Source organism: Haliotis cracherodii, unplaced genomic scaffold, assembly GCF_022045235.1.
Source record: "Haliotis cracherodii isolate W230 unplaced genomic scaffold, xgHalCrac1.p SCAF_5, whole genome shotgun sequence".
NCBI lineage: Eukaryota > Metazoa > Mollusca > Gastropoda > Lepetellida > Haliotidae > Haliotis > Haliotis cracherodii.
Window position 1 is genome coordinate 38,760,088 of NW_027266308.1, and position 13,238 is coordinate 38,773,325.

General features: G+C 38.2%; 1 protein-coding gene across 1 annotated transcript; it reads right to left on the bottom strand.

Annotated features, from left to right (window-relative positions):
- Positions 1-286: 286 nt before the first annotated feature.
- On the bottom strand, positions 287-13,089 carry LOC139443422 (deubiquitinase DESI2-like). Its single transcript, XM_071224411.1, has 5 exons — positions 12,673-13,089; positions 10,556-10,628; positions 8,437-8,530; positions 5,504-5,645; positions 287-3,412 (listed from the first exon to the last, which is right to left on the bottom strand). The coding sequence occupies exons 1-5, from the start codon at positions 12,709-12,711 to the stop codon at positions 3,224-3,226; spliced, it is 537 nt and encodes a 178-aa protein (XP_071080512.1). The 5' UTR covers positions 12,712-13,089; the 3' UTR covers positions 287-3,223.
- Between the last annotated feature and the right edge of the window lie 149 nt (positions 13,090-13,238).

Consider the following 13,238-nt stretch of genomic DNA (forward strand, 5'->3'; position numbering starts at 1 on the left):
CAGGTAGACAAGTTAGCTCAGGATTCACCTGACACAACCTCTTATGCTGGTGTCCTCAGTTCTTTATGCAGATAGACATCATATCGAATTTATATGAAATTGGTCTTGACAGAAGGGTTGTTAAAAAAATAATCAATCTGTACATGCGCATAATCTATATTGTGTTCAGATTTAAGCATGAGAGTCAAAAGGGTTCTTCCTCATCACAACCCTGATGTAAAAACTTCATTATATAGGTGCCCCCTCCATCTGCCACATCCCCCCCCCACCCCCCCCTTCCCAAGATTCAAACACTACTGCAGTCAAATTCAGATAATAACATTTTCAAGTTATGAGATAATAAAGAGAGAATTCAAATGCAATTTTCTTAAATGTCCTTACTCAGACACGAGGAGGTTGTTATAAGCACATGAAGATTTCCCGTAATGGCAGTCTACAACAGGTAGACTGTCTCTACTACAGTGTTTCAGTGTGGACCTGATGTGTATTGTCAATGTGATTATTCATTTCAGTTGAATGATATCATGTCCATCATGACCATCAAAAACAAATTCACACACTTCTAAACAGATTGTTTCATACAATCGCAATCATAATTTCTATACAAAATTTCTATACAAACGAAAGTATTGCTGGGCCTCCAGAGTGCTTATGACTAGGTAACAGGAATGATGGGAACTCATTGTTTTGATGATGTTATTTTCTAAAAAGATTACGGTAGATGCAACAGACTCATAAAGCAAAAGAAAAATCAAGATATCAGATTCTTATGTTTCTCCTTTCTGTAAGTATCAAATATAATCAAACCCTTGGGAGGATATTGCAGAGCTTGATGTCTTTGGTGTTCACTCACAACATGGTTTAATGTCACTATAATCTCAATTCACGGGGATAAAAAGTAGATAATCATAACCCATGTACTGAAAAGCCAAAAAATACTTCAGATCACCATATGGTTATTTAAAACATACCTGATAAACATGGTGAACAAAATTCTTATTAGGATTATCAAAATATTTGGTTTTGTGAATTGAAGTCCTGCCTATAAGTTTTATGACTGATAATAAGGCCGGGTAGTGCGGTACCCAGCCCCCTACTACCCGACACCAACTGGGTACCTGCTGTAGGTCTCAAAGGATGGGTACAAAATGTCAAATTGGGAAATCCTGGTGACCTGGTCATTTCAGAAAAGAACTTCATTCTTACAGTTGAGAAAAACTAGGAATTATGAATTATCTGTCCTAAGTGAATTCATTTCGTAAGTCTTGAGTTCTGGGGCACTTTCACCATTGTTTCAGGTGTATATAACCGATAATTCCAAGTTGCAAGGAAATGGAGACATCAGGGCCCACTAGCACAAAACGATCTTAGCGCTAAGATGATCGTAACTCCCATACTTTAACATAGGCTTACGATAGTCGTAGCGCTAAGATCACTTTGTGCAAGTGGGACCAGCTCTTGTTGCAAAAACAGTATATAAAAACCTCTAGGAAACATCTTCAATTGTTTGCAATAATGTGTTTACATGTCCACATGTCGTTATGGCTGCTTTCACAAACAATAAAAACAATTGAATAATTGGTGTCGACTAGCCCATCAGCATGAAGCAAAAAATATGATCCTCAGTAAGAATCACTGAAAATAAATGCATCGATGTAACATCACGATTCCTATGTAATCTTTGACTGACTCTGAGCCCTGAAGTTGGTCGATCCTACACATATTATCAGTAGTGTTCAAGGAGGTACTACAGGTACATGTGTTTAAACAAACGTGGTGATATGTAGCAACTTAAAGCAACATTGCATGTTAAAACATGAAGTATGAGACATTCTTCACTCCTACATAAACATACGAACATTCATGGCGGAACCAGAAGCCCCATGAAAACCATAAAGTAACGTCAACATTCAATGGCGACGTTATCTTGGCATCCTGGATGACTAGGTATAATCTCAAAGCAGGAAGCAAAAGCCTATGTGCCATATACTGTGTAACATTTGACATGGTATGGATTGTCTCCCCTTACTTACGGTGAGACTGGCATCACTGAATCATACACCAGTGCCGACCATGTCAGATATGTCACAGTGATGGGGATACTTATCAAAGCATGCACATACTTTACACCTGACTACAAGCAATGTAAGTGCTTGGACTCAGCAGGAAGCAGGAAGGAAATGCTTATTGCTATGTCGGTTGAAATAGACGTCAATGGTGAAGCTAGCATAGTCTGGATAGCAGAGGCAATTCAGTACTGTGGTGCTGTGACAAGCAACTTTTGGCAAAGTGGTTGTGTTTTAATATTATCTGTGTTTTCAAATGGTAAAATATTTACATACTGTACACTTTATAGTAATGATAAGTCAAGCAGCTGGGAAGACATTGGCCAAACAACACTATGTATCTGGTACATAATACCATATTAAAGATATCTCCTCTCAGCCATACTTTTCATCAAACTTTTCAGTCACAAAAACTGTGAGCCATTTTTATGTTATCAAACGAACAAGTTTTAGAATTATAAAATAAAAACATTCAAAACTAAATTCAATGACTCATGGTAAATTAAAATCATACCATCAATCTAATTATTTCACAACAGTATGTAAACATTTACCTTTGACTCATCAAAGTTAAACTAATGATCAAAAACTGGCTTCGTAGAATAACATTTGATATTACAAGATTAATAAACTTCAATAACACTGGCACTTTAAATAAGTAACTGATCGAAATGTAACATTTAAAATCAACAGAATTTAACAGCATCCAAAAACAATACCATGTTGAAAAGGAAACAAACCTTTTGCTATAGGTAATGGATGATAATTTCAAAAGCTTCACATTAGCGTTGTGAATGCACTTGCAAAAAACAACCCCAATACAAGTATGTGACCATCACTGTACAATAATACCATTCATCAGCAACAGTCACAGTATTAAGACTGCTTTCAGCATGCTGTCCACAACCCACATTTCAACCTACCCAGATTCTTTTGACCTCTGCTTTAATGCATGTGCATGCACAAGCACCATGACAGTACCTGAAATACATTTTTTCTTGCATTGATCCCTGATGATAATACTTGATCGTGGCCTTGAGAGGCCATGTAAAGTATCTACATGCTCCGACTTGTAAATAAGGCACAGAAGGCAAATGCAGTTTCAGACCATTCTGGTAATATCAGACATGACCAGTGAGAAGCTGCCCATTTGCGTATCACCTCCGCATGGCTGAGGATTGTTGGGAGGCATTCCTTTGTTCCTCTTCAGTAGGTTCGGGTATGACAGCCTGGAGAGCTGCTGGCGTTAGCCACTCCTTTGGTATTGCTTTCTCGATGAAGGGAATACAAGAGCTCATATATGCTAGCCTGTTGACCCAACTGGGCAGTTCCTTTCCACAAATGATCTGAAACAAGCATCTCTTGATTGTATGGAACTTGACAAGTATGAAGACAGTGGGGTGAAACAAATGATCAAACTGTTGCATGATGCATTATTTTTGCCACATGTGATATGGTGATAGGAAATATAAACCATAAAAAACTTCGTACCACTAACAACCCTAGTCAGAACTTTACAAATAATGTTAATTCACAATTTACGCAATGATTAACACTATTTGAAGAGGCATACATGAATCTATGAATGTAGAAACTGTTTGTAACAAATTATAATCAGTACTCAAAACTTCAAACTCCCTACTTGCAATTTTCATATGCAGTGTTCAAATCACTGTAAACATGGTAAACTTACTAAAGAAGCAATGCTAACTTACCAAATGAAAATATTTTAGAACTACTTTGCATTGTTTGTTAGTTGTTTAATGCCGCACTCAGCAATATTCCAGCTATATGACGGCGGCCTGTAAGTAATCGAGTCTGGCCAGACAATCCAGGGATTGACATCATGAGTATCAATCCACGCAATTGGGATAGGATGACATGCTTCAACCAAGTCAGCGAGCCTGACCACCCAATGCCATTAGTCGCCTCTTATAAAATCATAGTCGCTTTTTACGGCAAGCATGGGTTGCTGAAGACCTATTCTACCCCGAATCTTCACGTGTTGCTTTTCATTAAACATGTTAACATGCTTAGTATATGGACATATTTTTATAAAAGGGTGTTTGTTTACATACAAAAACATGCATCTCCATCCCTACCATTTCATGAATGTAATTGTGAGCAGCAGCAAATGATTGAACACCTAGTAAAGCATAACAAGTACTGTCATGGCCAAATTTTAATGGCAGTTGACAGCACCAAGTAGGGCTTTCCAGATGGAATTAGGGTTATCAGCCTTAGTTGTATGAGTGAGTGAGTGAGTATGGTTTTACGCTGCTTTGAGCAATATTCCAGCAATATCACGGTGGGAGATACCAGAAATGGGCTTCACACATTGTACCCATGTCGGGAATTGAACCCGTTTCTTCAGCGTGACGAGTGAACGCTTTAACCACTAGGCTACCCGAGCGCCCCCTCAGTTGTATGAACATGGCAGGCTTGATCATTCAAGAAGTTTCTGGATGGGACAGTTTCTAGAAGGCTGTATATTTGAGTGCGGACACTTACCTGACCATTTGTATTGACTTTTTGATTGTAAACATAAAGTGGTGTGTTTAAATATACTTTACTGATTATTCATTGATCTTGTGTGGTCTTTTACTGATCTCACAGTTGTGTGTGAACTGATTTCTGGGTTAACCTCTGCCTTTCAATTTGGAAATCACCTCGTAACAGTATCAGGTGAGGTCAGGTGAGGTGAGGTGAAATGGGGTTTAACGTCGCGTCCAAGATTATTGCACTTATATATCGACGTGCATGTACGTGTGTGTGTTTGTGTGGCTGCTTGTACTAGTCCGGACTGATGCCGATTTATAGTGCTAGCACACTGAGATACCATGCCGCAGTTTAACATGAATACCCCACTCAGACACAGTATACTGACTCCGAGCCGACCAGTCCTTGTTTTAGCCCCTTCATGCCGAGCGCCAGACAGGGTAACAACAAGTACCATCTTTTAACGTCTTTTGGTATGACGCGGTCGGGGATTGAACCCCGGACCTTCCGCTCTCCGGGCGGACGCTCTACTACTAGACCATGGAGGCGGTAACAGTATCAGGAACCATTCTGAGTTTACACCATCAGTTGTCATCACACATGCCCAATGAAGTACAACTTTGAAACGACTCTGGCTATGTTAACAACAGATTCTGGTTCAATAACATCACTTCAACTTTGAAGAGAAGGTCCCATGCCTCCAGCTACTTAAATAACAATGTTATAAGCACTTCTGGTTCAATAACATCACTTCTGGTTAGGGAGTACAAGTTTAAAATGGAATGTCTCAATGCCTCTAGAAAAGAAAGTCACAAGCACTTTGGGTTTTAATGACCATGACCTTTAATGTCAGCCATGTATAAAAAGTTTCATAAATGCTGATAATTAGAGCAGAGGACTACACAGAAAAGATAGTTAGGGTGGATTCCAATACAAACCTGTGTAAGAGACTGAGTAAAATGATTGCAGTTTTTATTGAGTAAGTGATACTGGTCCCCACGGAACTCCTTCCCCAGCTGTTCTACTAACTTCCTGATTTCATCAGCTGTGAAGTCAGTATATCCTAAAACAATGGATTCCCTGCAAATAAAATTGAAAATTTTATTGTAAATTGTATATTTATACCTACTTATAAAATCTCAAAATATGCATCTCTGCTTTCTTCTTCGATCCAATGTGGAAATGTGCTTGTGGTCACGCATTGTACTCCCATGAGAAGGGACTTTTACGACCTAAACACGTGATTAACCCTGCCATATCATTCTGTTTTATCAGAGCTAACAGTAGCTTATGCAGGGATGGTTGGGAGGGCATATAACGTGTGAGATAGTATATAAATATACAATTTTCAATAAAATCCTATCTCACACTATGCATTTATCCCATGATTGTATGGTGGGGCACAGATACCCTAATCAATAATAGACTACAACCATGAGATGTCAACAAGGAAGCTGGTGCTAAGCAGTGAACTTAATAACATATCTAAAACACTGCCTGGTGTCTTCAAGGCAACAACTCATGAGCAGGAAAAAACACCAAGGCTGGTGATATGATCCTGATATATTAGTCGGATGAAACAGCATGAAATCAGGTATATCTTGCGGAACATGTTTTTACGTATGACATCATTACTTGAAGGAGTGAGTATCTGTAAAGAACGAGCGAGACAGTGTATGACTTTTAATCAACCGCAGAGGGGTCAGGCACTATATTAGATTTGTTAGGTTTCTTTATAGCAGACAGTTTGGCCTTGTCAGAATCCCGCGAATTTGATCGCCTGTCAGTTTCATGTCTGTGGCATTTCTGTCTGTGAATTTGTGAAGGATTCCTCCATCATGAAGTCACACTCAGAACATCGCATGGAAAGACTGACTTGTACCCGGCAGTTACACCAAATCCCAAAAGGGTCAGAGGCAGAAAAAAGTTGTACTGCACTCCTGACAGACAGGGTGAGGAGTACGGTCTTTGCTCATTATCCTAAAATTGTTGTATATTCAGGGTGATTTAGAGGAAAACTTGTTAAAAAAAATGCAAATCACTGTATTCTCTAAATATTTACATACACGTCTCCACTGAGTGGCGATGAGAAAGAGAATGATATGGCAGAGTTAATCAGGGTACAGTTACGTTATCTATAATAGGTTGTGTAGGTCCCTATGTACGGGAGTACAGTGCTTTACCTAATTGTTATGGTAGTTACCATGGTGATACTGGGATGTGTTTGTGTGAATTGTTTTTAAGAAGCTGGAAACTCTGTTCAAGCATGTTTCCACATAGGATTGAAGAAGAAAGTAAAGATGCCTAGTGTGAGATAGGATTAAAAAATATTCAATATCATTAATAAAGCTTGACTAGTGTTGACATTGATCTGAATACAGTGTGGTCAATTGCTACAGGATTTGAAACTAACATAGGGTCGCAAGTCAAGTAGAATTCATGAAGGATTTCCTATTATCCCCTGCTTCACTTTGTGGGGGGAGATAATCTAGCATCAGGCACTTATTATGCTTATAAATCGGAAACTCATCTTAACTTCATCAATATACCGGCCCAAAAAATACTTTAGGCAGAAAAGGGTGATTATGAGAGCCAAATGTATGTAAAATAACATCAGTTTGGTTTGTTTGATGTAATGTGCCACAATCAGCAATATTCAAGCAATATCACAACACTTACAAACATCTGGAAGATATAATCCAGGGATTGATATCATGAGCAAAGTTCAATCTCATTAAAATCAGATCTTAGTTCTCTAAACAAAGATCTGAGGACATCCAATTATGGGTCACGTCAGAACGACCTTTCATCCGACCAATCAGACCGTCGCTTACCAGATTATGAAAGTGACAGTCGGAATGTGATTTCTGATCATGCAATCTCGAAAACTTTAACACGGGGTATTCTGAACGATAGTTACGGGCTTAACGACTGAATCCATACAATCTAGACCACCCATTAGCCATTCCAGAATGTTCTTTTGTTCAGGTTTCAAATTTTTAATTGAGAATTTGTCAAAATATGTTTCGAAGCGTTGTCGCCAATTTGAAATTAGTGCCATAAAACACAAGAAAGCTGCCTTCTGATTGGCTAATGTCGACTTCTTGTCAGTCATTCCATTGGTCGGTCAAAGTTAGGGCAAGGTCGATCTGACGTGATCCGTAATGGGTTGTCCTCAGATCTTTGTTTAGCGGTAGCGAGAACTAAGATCTGATTTTAATGAGATTGGAGCAAAGTCCCACACCGTAAGAGTATGATGACATACAAATAACCAAGTCAGTGATCCTCTTACCCTCAATCTGAACAGAGTCATGTCACATATACAGAATTCTTACATCAGGAAAACCTTTAAATGTTTCAGACTGCAGTGGAAATAATTACCATAATTACTAGGATTACCAGTGATTACAGACCCATTTTTATCATGATTATGAACCTATCAAATCATATCTACGTTTTGACAAATTAAGCAACATAAGCCAGTTTTATAATGTCCAAAATAAATTATACATAGGGCTAAAAAAAATAATAGTCTTTGTTCTCAGGCACCGCCTGCATCATCATATAGCCTGTCGCACGTTTTGTTTTTATTTCCATTTTTAAAAAAATATAAAAATTTTAATACTTAAACACAATGCACCAAAATAAATTGAAAATGGAACCAAAAACGAAACGTGCAATGAACTTTATGATGATGTGGACAGTGCCTGAGAACCAAGACTGTTATTTCTTTTAGCTTAGGTTTCTCCAAATTTATGAACTCTCTATTCATGTTCACATAGTTAACCAATATCACAATAACAGTTACTTTGAGGAACAAAAAGGATAATGTAAGGAGTGTAAAAGTCTAATAACAAAATATATATCTCACTTGAACTTGAACTGTTCCCCCAGGTCATCAGCATCCTTTGGAGCGATTTCAAACACACCAGAAAATGGAAACGGATGTCCTCCATATGCATATTCTGAAATAAGGAAAAAATATTCAGCACAGCATCAAACGTACTGTTACAAAAACACCACAGTTGCTATGTAAAACAGAACATGTAGAATGCTGATCTGAATCAGGGATGTAGCAGTCTGATACATCCTGATATGGAAACATGACTCTGAATGGTTTCACTTTCTCTTTCCGCAGAAGTGTCACTGCACTCTCCTACCCTGAGTTCCTTGCGGCCGGCAGCCAGCCAGCATAGTAACTCTGCCACAGGCCAGCGCCATGTGACGATTCGTCACATCTTTCACAGTCCATTCAAGATATTGCATATGCTATTTATCCGTTTCATTTTTGACAATCTTTAACATTGTGATAAACAAATGTCAAAGAATGGTTACGGTTCATTTAGAAAGTATCCTAAAACGTGAAAATCTACCTGCTTTTGCGTATTTATCGTTTGTTTACATCGGTTGTACGGCTCCACGTGCTGTCATCGAAGCCCTACGGAGAGCTAGCGATACGGCCACTTTGTATAAATATATTGTCATGCAACTCACTGTCGCAGTTGTGGTAGCATATCTATATAATTATGCAAAACAATATGTAAAGCATATACCAAATACTTGCATTAGTCCCTTCTATACCGATTTCTGAAAAAGCGTGTTTGTTTACAAACAAGAGAAAAGTCTGGTCACGTGATATGCAAATTAGCCTGTGGCAGTGGTGTTATGCTGAGTCACCCCTGCGACGGAGTGTGGTGTGTCACTGATGTCAGAAGAAAAGAATAGTCATACAACTAAGAATTTGAGTAAGCAAGTGAGTGTTTAACGCCGGTGTGAAAATGTTGCGCAGTATTTCATTCATATCATGACATGTCAGTTGAAACATGAACATTGTTGAAGTGATGCACTTCTTAGGCAATTACCATTTTGGTGAAACTCAAGAGCATAGGTATGGAGCGCACAAACCAAGAATCAGGATGAATCTGACTTGAACCCATTATCAAAGGTTTCCGGCTTGTCTTAGGAATGCAATTCTGCGACTCCATCTATTAGCTATCCAAGAGTTTTATTTTGTTTAGTTTTCAAAATATTTTTTAAAGCGTTGTCTGGAATGAAAGTCGTCAGTTTCAAACTAGTGCCGTAAAGCTCGAGAAAGCTGCTCTATGACTGGGTAATATCAACATCTTGTTAGTCACTGGTTGGTCAAAGTTTGCAAAAGGTCATTCTGATGTGACCTGTAATGGGATATCCTCAGATCTTTGTGCAATGGTAGGGGGCACTAAGATATATATATACTGAGACTGATATAAGTGGAGAGTTCTGAATGCTGTGGATATATTATACAATGTGTCTTTTCTGAATGCAATTGCATCTGCACCCAAAAGGGCATACAAGGAAGGGTATGTTGGGGGTTATGTTTTGCGTTTGATCTGCTAATAACAAAATTTCCGAATTGAGGTGCTTAAAAAATGAAGCCAAATCGTTTAAGAAAGTGGATTGATTTGATTGTGGCTCAAGAACCCACACACACTTCATTAAGATTGGGAGGTCAAAGTTCATGGAACCTTCAATGGAGGTGTTGCAGATGTTGATGCAGTGAGGAATCATATCAGAATATAAGATCTCATTTAAATGAGATGAACAATTTTACAAGGAAATTGTTCACCGGATTCTAAATCTTCAAATTTATTTAAAATCTCCAAATACATCAATATGTACTATGTGCCATGGTAATGCTCAAATCCACATCTCACAACTACATGGTTACTTGGTGCACTAAAACACTTTATATCTAAATACATCTCTGTCTGTTCATTTGTTTAACACTGCAATCAGCAATGGTTCCAGCTTTATCACTGCTGCCTGTGGACAATCTAGTCTGGACCAGTGGTTGGGGTGAGAGCATGATCAACTCCCAATCGCTATGGTACAATGACACAGGTCACAGAGCCTGACAACGCAATTCCCATTTTAGTCGGCTCTTACTACAAGCATAAGTTCCCTGAGACTTGGAATCACCACAGAGTGAATCACCTCCTGAATATTCTCACCTGTCCCATATACCTCTATGCCTGAATGGAAGACGCCGATGCCTAGTGATGATGTGTACTCATTGATCCAGTACTGCAAATGAAATTGAAAGGAACTGAAATAAGTAAGTCATATGCTGGTAGGGTTAATAGACATTAGGGCTAGGACGGGTAACTCGGGTACCCAGGTCGGATGGGTACTGAGTAGGACCCGGGTACCCACATGACTACCCGGACCCGTGGTTAGCATGGTTAGTCACGTGATATATTGTTTAATGACAAAAATTATCTGAAACTCTATGGCTACACTTAGAGTCACTAATGTTCACATTTCTTTCTGACTATGCACCCATTCTTTCTGATTTTTCATATGGTTGAATAAAGATATAACTTAATTCAACGTCAGTGTATGAATGACCAGATTGTTTAATACGTTATCTAAATACGTTTTGCCAGGGCTATGCTAAAAATGTTCCCAATCGGACATTTTGAGACATCTCCTGAGACCTAGGGTGGGTACCCGGGTAGGGTCGGATATTAGGGGGGGGGTACCCGGTTAGTAAATTATGACTCGTCCCAGCCCTAATAGACATCCATGTCATGACAGCTTAACGCTGCAGTCAGCAATATTCAAGCTGTATCACGCACCCACTATTGCAACAGCCATTAAATAATGAGGCCCAGGCCGGACAAACCCAGGGATAGAAACTAACTGTTAAAGTCTACTAGTTCTTATAAAATATAGCAAACCCTTAAAAATGGCAAATTTCTTCTACTCCTTTGATACCTTAACTATTAGTGCAAGGACTATAGAACTAGTGCCAATTACTAATATTGCAAACAAGTTGTTGATATTATGTGCAAATAGTTACTTGATAAATCACAGAGAACAATGAAGACTGAAGGGTGGTTTAGTTCACGATAAAACATTGTCCTATCATGACGTCATTTCTGGTGATTCGAACAAGCGCTCAGAACGTGATGACGTTGGAAATGGGACAACGTTATTTTTGAGAGGGAAAGTGTCAAGTGAAGTGTTCCCCATAGATGTAGCTGAACAACATAGATAACGCAATGGCCGAATGATCGCTTCCAAAATTGAGAGAGATATGACAATCGGGATGGGGAGAAAAGTTTCAGATAATCAACGTGAAAATTGTGAAGAACTGTTCATAAAATGGACTTTTCAGACATTGAAACAGTCAGATACTATTCAGGTAGTTATCATTATTTAAATAGGGGTAAATATATTTAAAGCTTGTCTTTTTTACTAACATCCTTAAAGAGGCTGTGAATAATGTTGATATCTCATGTATGGGAGTTGTTTATCATACAATAAAACACTGAAGGGAGAATAAACCATCAACTATTAACAACTCCGACTCGTCATTTATTTCTTAAATAACATTAGCCATGTTAACATTTTATGACCATTCATGTATTTCTAAAACCTTATTTCCTGTTTTGAACAAGAATCTGTTGTAGAAATTAACATGAAAAGCTACTCAAGCTAATAACTGAGATAATAAATCAAGGTTACGAAAGTCATGTATGAAAGTACCTACCAGACCCAATCAACATGATCAAGGGGGCAGGATTCAAAAATAATCCTCTTGGTAAGTTGATTCATAATGTATCAGTAATTCTGTTCAATGATTTTAAATAAAAGCACAATTAGACAAGCAATCAAGTTGTACTTCAACTATAACTTGTAGTTGTAGGTATGTGTGTGCTAAGGTATTCTGATTTTGGCTAGGGTACATTTCTGTATACATGAACGTACCTGGTATACATATCTGTAGTACCCATGCTGACAATGACCCCTTCAGCCATATTAAAGGTGGCAGTTCATATAATAATATTTGGGGTCATTTTCTCTACAATCTTATCAAAATTTTAGAACCTATGTATGCATAATACAATATAAGGTAACTTATATACATGTATCAGGATACGTATGCGAAAACATGATTGCTCCCCTCACCATTGCTTTCATGTCGAATTGCAATGCTTCTATGAATGAATGTAATTCCATGAAATATGAGGTTTCAAATGGGAGAATTTATATAACATATATATTCTGAAATGAACACATCTATTCATGCAGAAATATTTCATTACAGAGAAATAATACTTACCATATCATACACATTCACAACAACTGGCTCTTGCGCCATAGCAGTACACACAACTGTTGGTTGGAAAGCCAGTTAGACGCTTTTGCATTTAATCAATTGGAAGAAACGTGTGGTAAGGTCACACACAAAGCCTAGGTGTGTACATAAACTGCAAAAGTTCATGCACATACAGTTGGTCAAATGGTCCCGGCCAAGTGAGGTCACACCAATGAAGCTGGAGATGATCTGTCAAAACCAGACGGCACCTCCGATATCCTTTCCCAGTTTCAATCAGCTGATTGGGTTATCAGCATAACTATATCCTTCTTGACAATAATATACCCTAAAAATGATACATATCTGTCAAAACGTCAAAAATAAGAGTGACATGGATGAGTAATATTGGTGAACAATAAAAAAGTGAGAAATGTTCTACTGTGGGAGTTGTACAGGAAAGTGTATTACGTCATTTCCAGCAACTGAGTAATCATACTATTTTCCCAACAACTATTTCCAAAGTCGTAGATTAATGTTCAATAAATATGCCTTATGTTTTACAATCTATTTAAATTATATTTGAGAAAATC